The sequence below is a fragment of the Lethenteron reissneri genome, chromosome 20 (genome assembly GCF_015708825.2).
Source record: "Lethenteron reissneri isolate LAM-NWPU_2019-01 chromosome 20, ASM1570882v1, whole genome shotgun sequence".
NCBI classification, from domain to species: domain Eukaryota; kingdom Metazoa; phylum Chordata; class Hyperoartia; order Petromyzontiformes; family Petromyzontidae; genus Lethenteron; species Lethenteron reissneri.
This window is the reverse complement of record NC_083798.1, coordinates 5,665,512-5,677,704: the sequence shown is the minus strand read 5'-3', so window position 1 is coordinate 5,677,704 and position 12,193 is coordinate 5,665,512. Positions and strand designations below refer to the sequence as shown.

The following is a 12,193-nucleotide window of genomic DNA, read 5'->3' as shown; positions in this document are numbered from 1 at the left end:
TTTAGCCACCCGGTGCTCCGCTCGTTGTTGTGAGCGTCGCTCCTCCGCCTTCCATTGTTGTTGGAGGGCGACTGCCTCCAACTGCCCAGTAGCATCCTTCACGAGCCTCCTACACAGAGGCCGATCTTGACACCGCTGGTACCAGTCATTGTCAAGTCCACTCAGCTCCACGTCCTCCTGTACCACATCACACCAACTCTTCTCCAGCCCGTGCTGCGCCTGTTTAGCCCCCCTTGATTCGGCCGAACAAAAGCTGTTTGGGCATGCGGTGGCTGGGCATGCGGGCTACATGGCCCAGCCAACGCAGCCTTGCCTGCCGGAGAAGCTCACCGATGGGACTTTGCCCAGATCTTTCAAGGATTTGAGAGCTCGTCACACAATCCAACCTGGTTAAACCCAGGACGGACCGTAGGCAGGCCAGCCTAAATGTTTCTAACCAGCGAAGATGTTCCATTAGGGGGGTGACTGTGGCCGAGAAGACCCGAAGCTTCGTGCGGAGCGACAGACCAGGCAGCTTCCACACAGCGTTGCGCAACCGATGAAAAGATAATGCCGCTCGACTGATTCGGAGTGAAACCTCGGCTGTTAGACCAGAGCCGGTCATGAGCACACTGCCCAGGTATGGAAAACGCTCCACTCTCTCCACAACTGCCCTATCACCAATTGAGAGTTGTGGGGGTGGAGTGTCCGATGGTACAAAATACCCAGGCAGGTGCTTAGTTTTGGTGGGGCTGATGGTAAGTCCCCACCTCTTAGTGGCAAGTTCCAGGTTCAGCAGCAGCGCCTCCGACTCCTCCTGAGTGAACAGCAATTACCAGATCATCGGCATACATAACATGGTTGAGCAATAGGGAGCCATCCCTTGACCACACCCGGGCATCGATCAGCCTCCCATTGTATCTGTACCAGATGGAAATTCCTCCGGTACAGCTATTGAAGGCTTCATGAACTACGTGGTCAAAATAGATGTTAAGTAATGTGGGAGCCAGAGGACATCCCTGCCGCACCCCAAAGTGTACAGGCAATGGCTCCAACTCCCGGCCACGTAGTTTTACCCGGGTCTGCTCACTATCATGAAGGTCCTTAATGATCGTGAACAGAGGGTCAGGGACTCTGAAAGCACGAAGAACAACCCAGGGCCCAGGCCTACTGATGGTATCATAGGCCTTGACCAGGTCAATAAAGCAGAGAGGTAGGTCTTGTTGGAATTCCCTACACCTCTGCTGTAGCAGACGGACAGAAAATATGGCATCTGTGTAGGACCACCCTTTCCTGAAACCAGATTGGGGCTCCGCAAGCCTCTCCTCAGCATGCCACCTTCCCTCAGTATTTCGCTTGGGAGATCATCTCTGCCCGGTGCCTTTCCTGGTCTCAGGCTCTGGATCGCCTTCAGTACTTCCTCAACGGATGGCACCCCCACTTTGTTCCACGTTGTTTTCTAGGCTGAGGGATTTTTCCTCCCCCAGGACCTCACAGAAATGCTCAGCAAATCTGCAAACCTGTTCCTGGGGGTCGGAGATTGGATTCCCGTTCTTTCCCCTAATGATGGTAAGAGGTGTGGCGCTTGCGTGTTACCTTTTTGATGGAATTAAAGAGTGATTATAACACAGTAACACACACACACACCTACTCGACACTTAATTAATGCGTAATCTTTATTTCATGCACGCTTTTGATGCTTCTATAATCATGCCACCCAAGACGCATTCATGCTGATTCGGCTCAACTTGGGACAGATATCAACCCTACAAAGCATTTTATGAAATTAAACCACTCATAGACATTCTAATTCATATATTTTTAAACGCACGATGTTTTGTATAACAATCACTACTCTATTTTGCGACATTAATTGAAAGATGGTTTATGCAGTCTGCAGTATCGTTTAAGCTATGAGTATCTCACATGTCCATCACGTGACAGTGTTATGTTGTATATATTTTGAGTACTTGGTGTGTTACCATGGATGTGAGGCCCATGTGCAGCAGAACAGTGATCTTAAAATTCCAATATTCCCACACCATTTCTGCCGGCATTCCACAAACACATTTTCATGAACGCACGCGTGTTTTATGCCCTACTTTGATTGGTAAACAGTGAACGAGGCTTGTGGAGTGTCATCAGGAATGCATTATGAAAATACACTTGTGCAGACTGCCGCCTCCATAAGCGCAGGACAGACATGTACCCAAGAGAGGAGGACTGCGTCGTACATTTGTTGCATACAGGACTAAATTTGGCTCTGCACCGCCAGTATCATTTTTATTAGCACTCACGATGGGGGCAGGGAGGAGTAACACCACCAACTGAATCAAGTCGCTTGGCCCAAAACCATACTCAAGCTGCCACTTGAACTGCAGGGCCACCTGCCTGCAGTGGTCGAGATCACTTGCGAATAACCTGCATGTCTTGACTCTCTGACACCACCCTTCCATCCAGTGTCTCGATCTGCTTGATCAGCACCTGCTGCGAGGCGTACCCTTGAAACTGCGGTTTGGTCTCAAGTGGAGATGGCGACGGACCTAGACACACAGATACGTGCCACGGATTAGATGCACGTGTGCACAGAGTACACGCAACAAAGACAAAAATCCCCCGTATTGCCTTAACAGACTGCAGGGGCAAGTGCTGTTCGCGAGCACCTATGAAGGCCGGCACGGCACACGAGGGGGTGGGTGGCAAGCACCACGCCCAGCCGCCTTTGTCTCCCCAGTGGCGATGTTTACACACCGCATCAGGTACTCATTTGCGGCTGAGTCGACCTAGGGGAGGCCCAGGACCGGCAAATATCTGAACCGTTTTATTATAATTTATATGAAAATGTTCTGTAAGTGATGTCGAGATGTTATTTTCTAGGAAAATAAAATAAAATAAATGAAGATTGATTAATTTACAAGCAAACAAAAATGTGCACGATGGGTGGTGTTAACTCACTGTATTCTGTGGCAGTCGATCCAATCCTGGTAGTGGTGATCCTGAAAACAAAAGCCGAAGATTATTTTGATGTAAAGCAGGCATCATCGTTCAAACTCCAGTCCTCGCAACCCCCTGATGGAGCGGTTTTCTGCCACCGCCGATATTTCCAATCTAAGCGACCGCAAAGTTGCACACACACAACCCTGACGATGGTTTGCGAATCATGGGGAGATGCACAGTGGGCGAGGGCTGCCGTGAGGACGGGACACTTGAGAGACACCCGTCCACAGTGTGCACTAACAACTGGAACTAAGTGCCCAAATTATTGATGGTCACTTAAGCAATATATGAACCGCAACCATTATCTAATATGAGATGTACATGAGTCGATATATTATTGCAGGGGCAACATCAACATCTGTTAGTTTATTCTGTTCCCAAATAGTTCAGCTAACAACCCCGTACTTATTATGTATTATAGAGGACCAATGCACATGCTGAATGCCTTGGTAAACACAGCATTTGGATGGTATTTACTGTACATTCGTTATTTGTTTCCCTCCTATTAACTTCCCGACCCACTGCATCACCCTGTTTCCTCCCATGCCCCTTGGCAGCACTTCTCTCTCTCTCCTTGGCCATACACAACATTCAATATCGAGCAATAACATCGTGAAACCAGAGCAGAGGAAAATAACAATTCAGCTCTGTGGTTGTAGATCAACATTTGTATAACTATAGTAACAATGCTCTTTGTTAACCCAAGGAAAGCTCAATGAGTCATTCGACTCTTTCTGAGGAATTATCCTGCATTGGACAGATTGACCAATTGCTGCATTTCTGATGTTTGGATGGTGGGAGGAAACCAGATTAACCCAGAGAAAAGCCACAAACGCTTAGCGGGTAACTCTTAAAGCGCCGCACACATATATTCAACAATCCATAACAGCACCACCGTGGCCTGGCCACCTCGCAGTTCTTGAATTGCTGGGTTAGCATGACAATCTCCAACTCGGTGTGATGGCCAGCCCATTTGGAAGCAGCTACCTGCCCTCCTCGCCCTCCAGGAGCTTGCGGTAAGCGATGATCTCCATGTCAAGGGCCAACTTGACATTCATGAGCTCCTGGTAGCTGCGGTGATGGCCGGTGAGCTTGCTCCTCTGCTCCATGATGGTCACCTCCAGCAGCTGTCGCTTCTCCGTGAGTTGCCTTATGGTGTCCTTGCCCTTTTCCTCAGCAAGAGCAATGGCCCTCTCCAGTGCCAAACACTGTGCCACGACAACACAACAATCATCATCGCCGCCATCGATCATTATCAAGCTCATGGTCAACCCTAAACTGCATCCACTGGACGAACCATGGCAGTGGATGCGAATAGCCTGATGCACAAATAGAAAATGTAAAACTCTCCAGTAGTGTGCGACCTGTGGTCATCCAGAACAGACCATACGATGTATAACGACGCAATGCCCGACCCACAAATACAAAGGAGACATCACAGCCGTGGCTGACAACGGAACTCGTGGTAGTTTGAGAGTTCACGGCGCAGCACCCCAAACAGTGCGCCGCTGCTCCAACCCCCCCTACTTTTCATAATGGGGGCCAGGACACACAAACAAACAAAAACGATGCCATTTTCTAGCAGCACAATAATAAGAACGCACGCAGAGGCCCAACAGGCAAGACCCCGCGACACAATACACACCTGTTGCTTGAGAGCCTCCAGTTCTGCTTTGTAGCGCTGCATGTTCCGACGCACCTCGCTAATCTCAATGGTCACCAGTCTCATGTCATCGTTGATCTTGACCTCGTTGGACCTGTTCGCGTCCAGCTGGGTCGCACATTTACAAAATGAAACGTGAGTTTTTTTTGTAATCAAACCGACAACGGTCCATATTGCCCTTCGTTTTGCCCCCTTTCACGTGGTCACGCTGCGCCGGAATGTTTTTTTTGTGGTATCCGGTTGTAGGAATCTCCACGCATGTCGTTGCTAATTTTTGTTTTGTTAAATGACAAAACTGAACTAACTCAATTCGTGAGGACGCCGGTTAATATTTGTCCATCGTGGGGTGACCGTGTCCCCCTGCTGCACTCACCGCTATGGCGTCATCCCCCTCTAGGTGGTACTTAGGTAACAGATTTTGTTTGAAATCAAACATGACAAATTCTACAGAGGCTTTTTCAATCAACTATAATGTTACCGTATTATGTTGAGGATAACTGAAGAGGGGTAAAGCAAGTTATGTTAAACACCAAAAGTGTGGATATGGATGCATGCATTTTTTGTTCACAGAATTTTCAGAAAGACGTCACAATGAGTACTATTTTTGTGGGTTCTCAACCATGATCATCCTCCGGATAGATTGGTCCCCGGCACGCCAATGTCGAATTCCCAGCGTTGAGACTCTTGCTAGGCATTTTCTGTATAAATAAAGTTCGTTATCCGTTATCGCCATTGTGGTTCAAGCCGCACGTTACCTTGGTCTCGAACGAGATCTTGAGCTCCTCGCGGATGCGCACCGCCTGCTTCATGTACTGCTCGCGCACCTCGGCCAGGTACGCGTCCAGATCAAGCCCCGGTGAAGAGTCCACCTCCACCACGACGTCCACCTTCACCATGCGCGCCTCCAGCTCGCGGATCTCCTGCACGCACACCGCACGGGCACCCTCGTCATTGCAGCGGCAGCCAGGAACAAATTCCGGTATCCTCACCACAACCACCCCCCCCCCCAGAGCAAAAATGACCCCCCACTTATTTTCAACAACAACGGCCGCAATTCACCACTGACGGTGACATCGCCAGGCTACCCCAATACCCCTGAAGTCTGGCTCTGATGCATCGGTGGAGTTTAACTTATATATTTGGGGGGTAGCAGGGGTTTGCTTTGTCCCTAGCTTTAGGAATCGCAGGCGCATATTATTTATTTATCTTAATTGTAAACTACTGAAAATAAATTAATAAAATTGCCCAGTTTAGGACCGGCGTTACCCCCCCCCCTGCCCCCCCAAACTCCGTCCATGCTCTGGTGGCAGCAGCAGCAGCAGCCTGGCCTTAGTGGACTGGGCACCCAGGCACAGCTGTCCAGTGAGTCTGCATCCTTTGTGACCTTTGTTTGGAATGTGCCCCAATCGTTATTTGTTTTACCTACTTTATCATCCCAGCGGTCAAATGAGAAAAAGCACAGATGCGTGCGGGGCAGCCGTAATTTAGCGGTACAACAATGAAATATTGAATTCATCCGTACGGAGGTTTGAGTGTTGCTACCAACCCATGTGCCTGATCTTGTCCAACTTTTCCCACCACGTCAAACAACTAATTTATGGAACTCGACAAATATCCCAGAAAATGACAGTCTTAATACTCAATGAGGCTTTCCTGGGCAAATAAAGATTAGTATTATTATGATTGCTATTACTAATATATATTGTTTGCAGGTGAGTATAGCTTTCGTAGAGTAAGAGAGCAATTATCAGAATGATTAACTGCAGATTGATTAATGTGAACTGGGTCGTATTGTACAATGCATGTTGGTTGTAGACAGTGCTCACGATTATCCACTGTGGTCTATGATTTGGCACCCTGACGTAGACATGTGGAATAAATATTAAGCGCTCTTCTCATAAAAATTTACTCAATTTCAAATATGAGATGGTATATTATTGTTACACCTAAATTGTCAAGACTTTTCTTCTTTACTTAGGTAGCAATTTGAAACCCCGACTAAAGCTGACGTGGTGGATATTTCATTTGGCACTCTGCACTATGCACGACGAATGACAGCTCTCATTGTTAAAGTTGTGGATGGTGCTATAAGTATTTAGTGTTTACTCTGCCGTGTATTTATAGGTTGCACCATGTGATATTCGGAATGAAATCTGACGTTGCGCTCACATATGCACCGTTGGAGGTTTCTTCAGGAAATTAATTTTCTCCATTAATTATAAACTCGTTAATGCACTTGCTGAAAAATATCCCAACATCTGGAGCAAATTATCAGACATCATGCCATACAACCCAAAAACACAAAACTAAACTAATTTTTATTTTGCCAGGTAAGGCTCAATGAGCTATATAGCTCTTTTTTCAGGAGCAACCCAGTCACAAATGATCGCTCAACGAAGTGGTTTATCACGTCGAAATGTATGGCCGTCAAATACTCGAAACGCATGTTTCTAAACGCGGAGGGAAAACCCTCGGGGAGAACATGCCAACTCCAAATATACAGGCATCAAAGTCAAGATCGACCCCATGACCTTGTGCATACCAGAAAAGGTGGTTAACATCTCGCCACCGTGATGGACAGCTGTCCAGCGTGACGGTGAAACTCAGCGCAGGGGTACTAATAGGGTTTTTCCCCTTTTTTTTTCTGGCAACAAAACTGACACCTTTAGCAAGGAATCATGCTTACATTAACTACAATACTTGCAGTCAAATGCAAATAAAAAACAATACTCTGATAATTTATGCATTGTCTTTGAAACTGATTGGTCCACACCAGAGACAGCTTTCTTTAGAGCCTCGTCTCATATGGTGTTCGACCAGATGACGCCAAAAGGCGCACAGTTCAAAGACAACGCACTACCAGAGTAATGAAAGCTCGGGGTGAGCAGCTACATCATGGGACCTCCTTGTTGCCAGAAAAAAGGGGAAAAACCCTATTAGTATATTTTGGTACTGGCAAAGGAGGTCTCAGGATCAGCGCAAGGGCTGTTCTGTATTTACCCTTTCGTAGACTTTGCGGTAGAAATCGATGTCGTCAGTCAGACCAGTCAGCCTTGCCTCCAGCTCCACCTTCTGCATGTACACCTGGTCTGCCTCCTGTCCATCACGCAGTGTGTGGAGAGAAGGGAGACGACCATCAGGATAGTCATTTTTTGCTGAGTGCACACTCAGCAGGAGCTGGACAAGGTAGGAGCATGCATGGACTTTAGACTCGGCCAATAGTCTACTGATAAGGCTCTCGCTGGCAAGAGAAGGCCGCACACACACATTTTGTTGTATTGTACACTATGCTAGATATGCCCTGTCAAAAGTGCCTACTTTGATATACTGTACACCACTGACAAATATTATCCAGGTGTCACTTGAAAAAAACATTTAGTTGTAAGTGGACTTCCAGCTATATATTCCGTTTGTTGTATGTGTATGCGCGTTTGTCCTGAGAGCTTCTGCTGGGCTACTCCACCCAATTTCAATGAGGTGTCATTTGAAAGCTTAAGGCCGCTGTGCGTGTAACATGAGCCCAGGCTGTGGCCTCACTGTGGAGTGCTATTGGCTTCCCTGAGAAGATCGGGATATCACACGCTCTGGCTAGTGGGAAATACAACAAGGAGTTGGGACCGTACCCTATTTTGCACACTCGTTTGTGTCACGCCATCATCCAGATTGGGTTAGTGTGACGCAAAGTGGAACGTTCGTTGGATTAGTTGGCTCACCAGATTTCTTAAATAAAAACAACCTCGCGTCGAGAACTATGCCTCAACGTGTCTAAGACAGTGATACAGAAAACATCGCCAATGACATTGCAGCACTGACCTGTTTGAGGACAACAAATTCATTCTCAATTTGAGAGCGCTCCCGGATCTCAGTCTCATACCTGCAAAGACAATTTAAAGTCATGTCAATGCATTCGCCTACAGCAGCACCATTATTCGAGTAAAAGATGACAATTATATATTTTATGTTTACATAGGACTGACCAATGGTCATTGGACAAATTCTGCTTCTCTGTGTACTGATCAAAGCTTAACTGGGGACATGTATGTTATGGCCCACAGTATTGGTAACTTATATCTAGCGGCTATTTGAAATTCCCTACTGACAAAATGTTGTCAAATCTAGACACTTCCTGGGGTAGGCACGTTAGGAAGGTATAGGAGCGATCCCAGGTGTGTGTTAAAAACCCTCAGTAACACCATTGGAACCTCATTTGCCAGTAAAAAATATGATCATTGTTTTTTTACCCTTCTATCTGGCATAAAAGCTGACACCTTTTTTACAAGGAGTAATTTATGCATAGACCACAATACCTGTAGCCATAATGCAAACAAAAAACATAAATCTGATAATATATGCACTGTCCTTGAAGTTGATTGGTCCACACCCGAGACAGCTTTCCTTAGGGCCTAGTCTCACATGGGTTGGATCAGATGACGCCAAAAGGCCTATGGTCTATGCAAACAAGACTCCTTGTAAAAAAGGTGTCAGTTTTGTTGCCAGATAGAAGGGTAAAAAACAATTATCAACCCTCTGAAAATTTACGATGCACAATACCTGGAAAACTTCACCTCCGATTAGCAGGGTTGGCTATGTACAGTGTGAAAGTTCAGCATGCATATATGCACACATAAGTGACTTTATTCCAGGTTTTTGTTAAGGATCCTGTATCCATTTACTATGCAAAATACAGTACTGACTCAATTGTCTTGTGACCATTAGACGACCTTAGAAGATCTACCTGGCCATCCAGAAACTATCTGAGGTACAGCTTGGCGACACTACAGAGTGAGTCTGCACGGATGGACTTACTTGATCTTCATTTGCTCCATGTTGTTGTGCGCTTGCTCCTGATCGTTTGCCAGGCGCCTCTTCTCTTCTATCAGAGCCTGGATCTGGCGCTTGAGCAGGACCTCGTACTGAGCGCAGAGGTTGTCCAGCTGCGAGTCCTGGCCGCTGTGGATGCGCATTCTCTTCAGACTGACCTGCAGCTCCTTGTTCTTCCTCTCCAGAATGCGCACCTGGGAGGTGTCACGTAGGATACGTCGATCAAGAGATGCCGCGTTACCAAGAGTGCATGTGCGTGCGGTTAAAGGGCTCCATCCAACCGCCTCGACAGACTTTATAAGCCAACATTGATCTTTGTCGTTAAACTGACTTGCCACAGCCCTGTAGTGTAGGAACTGGAGGGGGACGACGCCCCCCCCTCACGGCCACTGCTGCAGGCTCAGCCACCCTGCTAAAGTAATTTGATGAACATTCTGTTTGCAATAGTTGGAGGCGGCGAGGCAACGTGATGCAATTAGAACCATAGGGCAATCAATGGGCGTTGTAGGCTTTCCTGTAGGTCTGCACGGTGTTCCCTCGCTATTCGCGGAAATACATTGCCTTAATATAAATACGCGATTAAATACATGCAAATTATTGCATCACTTTATCTCATCACTTTATCGCTCTCGATGCAGTCGTGTAAATTCAAGATGCGATTCGCGGAGAACCAAAATCGCGGAGAGCAAGTTGGTGAATGACGAGGGAATACTGTACGTTGAACTTCTTTCGTACCATACGTAGCCAACCGTGGAAAATAATAAAACATGCGGGTGCGAGAGCTAGAGCAGAACGCACGATAGACAAACGCAGATCGCATCGTGACTCGTTCCTTAGCGTTCAAAACTTATTGCAAGTAGAAGGGAAATAATAAAATAATAAACATAAAACAGAATAAAATACAATTCTCACGACGTTTCGGCCACAACACAAGCAGCCGTCCTCAGGTGAAGAACAGAGCTGAGGACGGCTGCTTGCGTTGTGGCCGAAACGTCGTGAGAATTTTATTTTATTATTTTTTATGTTTATTATTATTATATTATTTCCCTTCTACGTGACTTTACCGAAAGAACCAAGAATATGAATCCCTGCAGTCACGAAAGCTTTAAATCAAAACTGATTGCAAGTGCTTAACACTGCGTCGTGCCTCCTCTGAGATTATATATGCCTCCCCAGTTAAACAAGGATCGACCTCCCCTAGGTAAACTCAGCCTTACATTTTCACCTGGCGCGGTGCATATACATCAGCTGCTGGGGATGGTGGTTGTCAGCCTCGTGTGCCGTAGGTCTTCATAGGTGCTCACTATCAGTACTTGAACCATCAGTCTGTGTAGACCATATGGGGAATCTTGTTTCTATTTTGTGCCATTGTATATATTGTATGAGTTCATCACCACCATCATCATCCCATCTGGCTCGCTAGAATAAACACGAGCTGGTGAAGCTCCATCACTTGGTGGCAAGTCATCAGTGATTATGTATTATTTACTTGTATTGTATCTGGGAAATTCTCTCGGTCTCAAGGTTCACCAATTACATTTCTGAACAAATAATTTTTTTTCTTCAAATTAGCATGCGGCAGAAAACATCACCAACGGTTAGGAAAGCATAACACTCAAAATGTCCACGCAGCCTGGTTCACCAACCCACTTAGCTGTAAAAGATTTGCCAACCCTGCACACTTAGGCGGTAGGCTGCCAATTTTTCAACGTTTTTACCGCATACTGAATTTTCGATACAAAAAAAACGCGTCGTTATCCCCCCCCCCCCCCCTTAGAACTTTTTTGAAAGCGGAATGATTAGTTTTGAAAATCCATACGCAGTAAAACAGTTTTAGACGATCAGCAGCCGGACGCTTACATCGGTAGGTGTGCCAAGTCTGCCGTAATGCCATCTTCCAGGCACCTCAGCTACGCGTTGAGCCACCAACCCTTGCCCTCCAACGCGCTCCATTGCAAGGTGTGCTACCAAACGGATTTATCTCCAACATAGGAACGTGGAATTTCCACGAATGGCTGACGGACCCCAAACGGACGTCAGCATTGCCAATTGCTCATTAGAGCCTAGGGGAAAGTTTGTTTTTAACTATAACATCCGATAAACAACCTTTATAAGTGAATTCTGCACAACAGCCTTTTTCAATGTTGTCGCGCAACAAGCTCCTGTACACCGCGCGCCACTCACATTCTGGATGTAGTTGGCGAAGCGGTCGTTGAGACCCATCAGTTGATTCTTCTCCATCTGCCGGACCTGCTGCAGCTTGTCCACCTCGACCGAGATGCCGGACGACATGCCGGACGAGATGTACGCCGAGCCCTGGACGGTCGTGGTTGACGTGGACGAGTAGCCTCCTCCGCTCCCTCCCGCCGCCGTCATCGCGAACGGGCTCCGCTGGTCCTGTAAACCCATGCGCTCCATCGGGGACTGGAGCGAAGAGACGGCCCCGGATGAGGACGAACTCTGCATCATGCTGGAGTAGGACATGCTGGACGGATCACCGAGCCGAAGGAGTATAAGCTTGGCTTCGCACAAAGGGGCCGAGTTTGTTTCTGATGGGCTTGGTGTGCACGCACACACGTTACGACCGGCACAGACGACTTGGTACAAAAGCCCAAAGCGCTGCTATATTGCACACACACACATATATATACCTGCATCACCGTCAGCCCACACACCCTCCTTACACACGATCACGGAGTTCTATTGGGTGGGCGTGGGCGAGGCGGTGGGTGC

At 47.2% G+C, this 12,193-nt stretch overlaps 1 protein-coding gene across 1 annotated transcript; it reads right to left on the bottom strand.

The window, feature by feature from the left end:
• Positions 1-1,637: 1,637 nt before the first annotated feature.
• On the bottom strand, positions 1,638-12,097 carry LOC133344626 (keratin, type II cytoskeletal 8-like). The gene is made up of 9 exons (XM_061554647.1): positions 11,645-12,097; positions 9,446-9,654; positions 8,453-8,513; positions 7,640-7,735; positions 5,395-5,559; positions 4,622-4,747; positions 3,964-4,184; positions 2,935-2,975; positions 1,638-2,522 (listed from the first exon to the last, which is right to left on the bottom strand). Exons 1-9 carry the CDS (start codon positions 11,942-11,944, stop codon positions 2,386-2,388), a joined length of 1,356 nt encoding a protein of 451 aa, XP_061410631.1. The 5' UTR covers positions 11,945-12,097; the 3' UTR covers positions 1,638-2,385.
• Between the last annotated feature and the right edge of the window lie 96 nt (positions 12,098-12,193).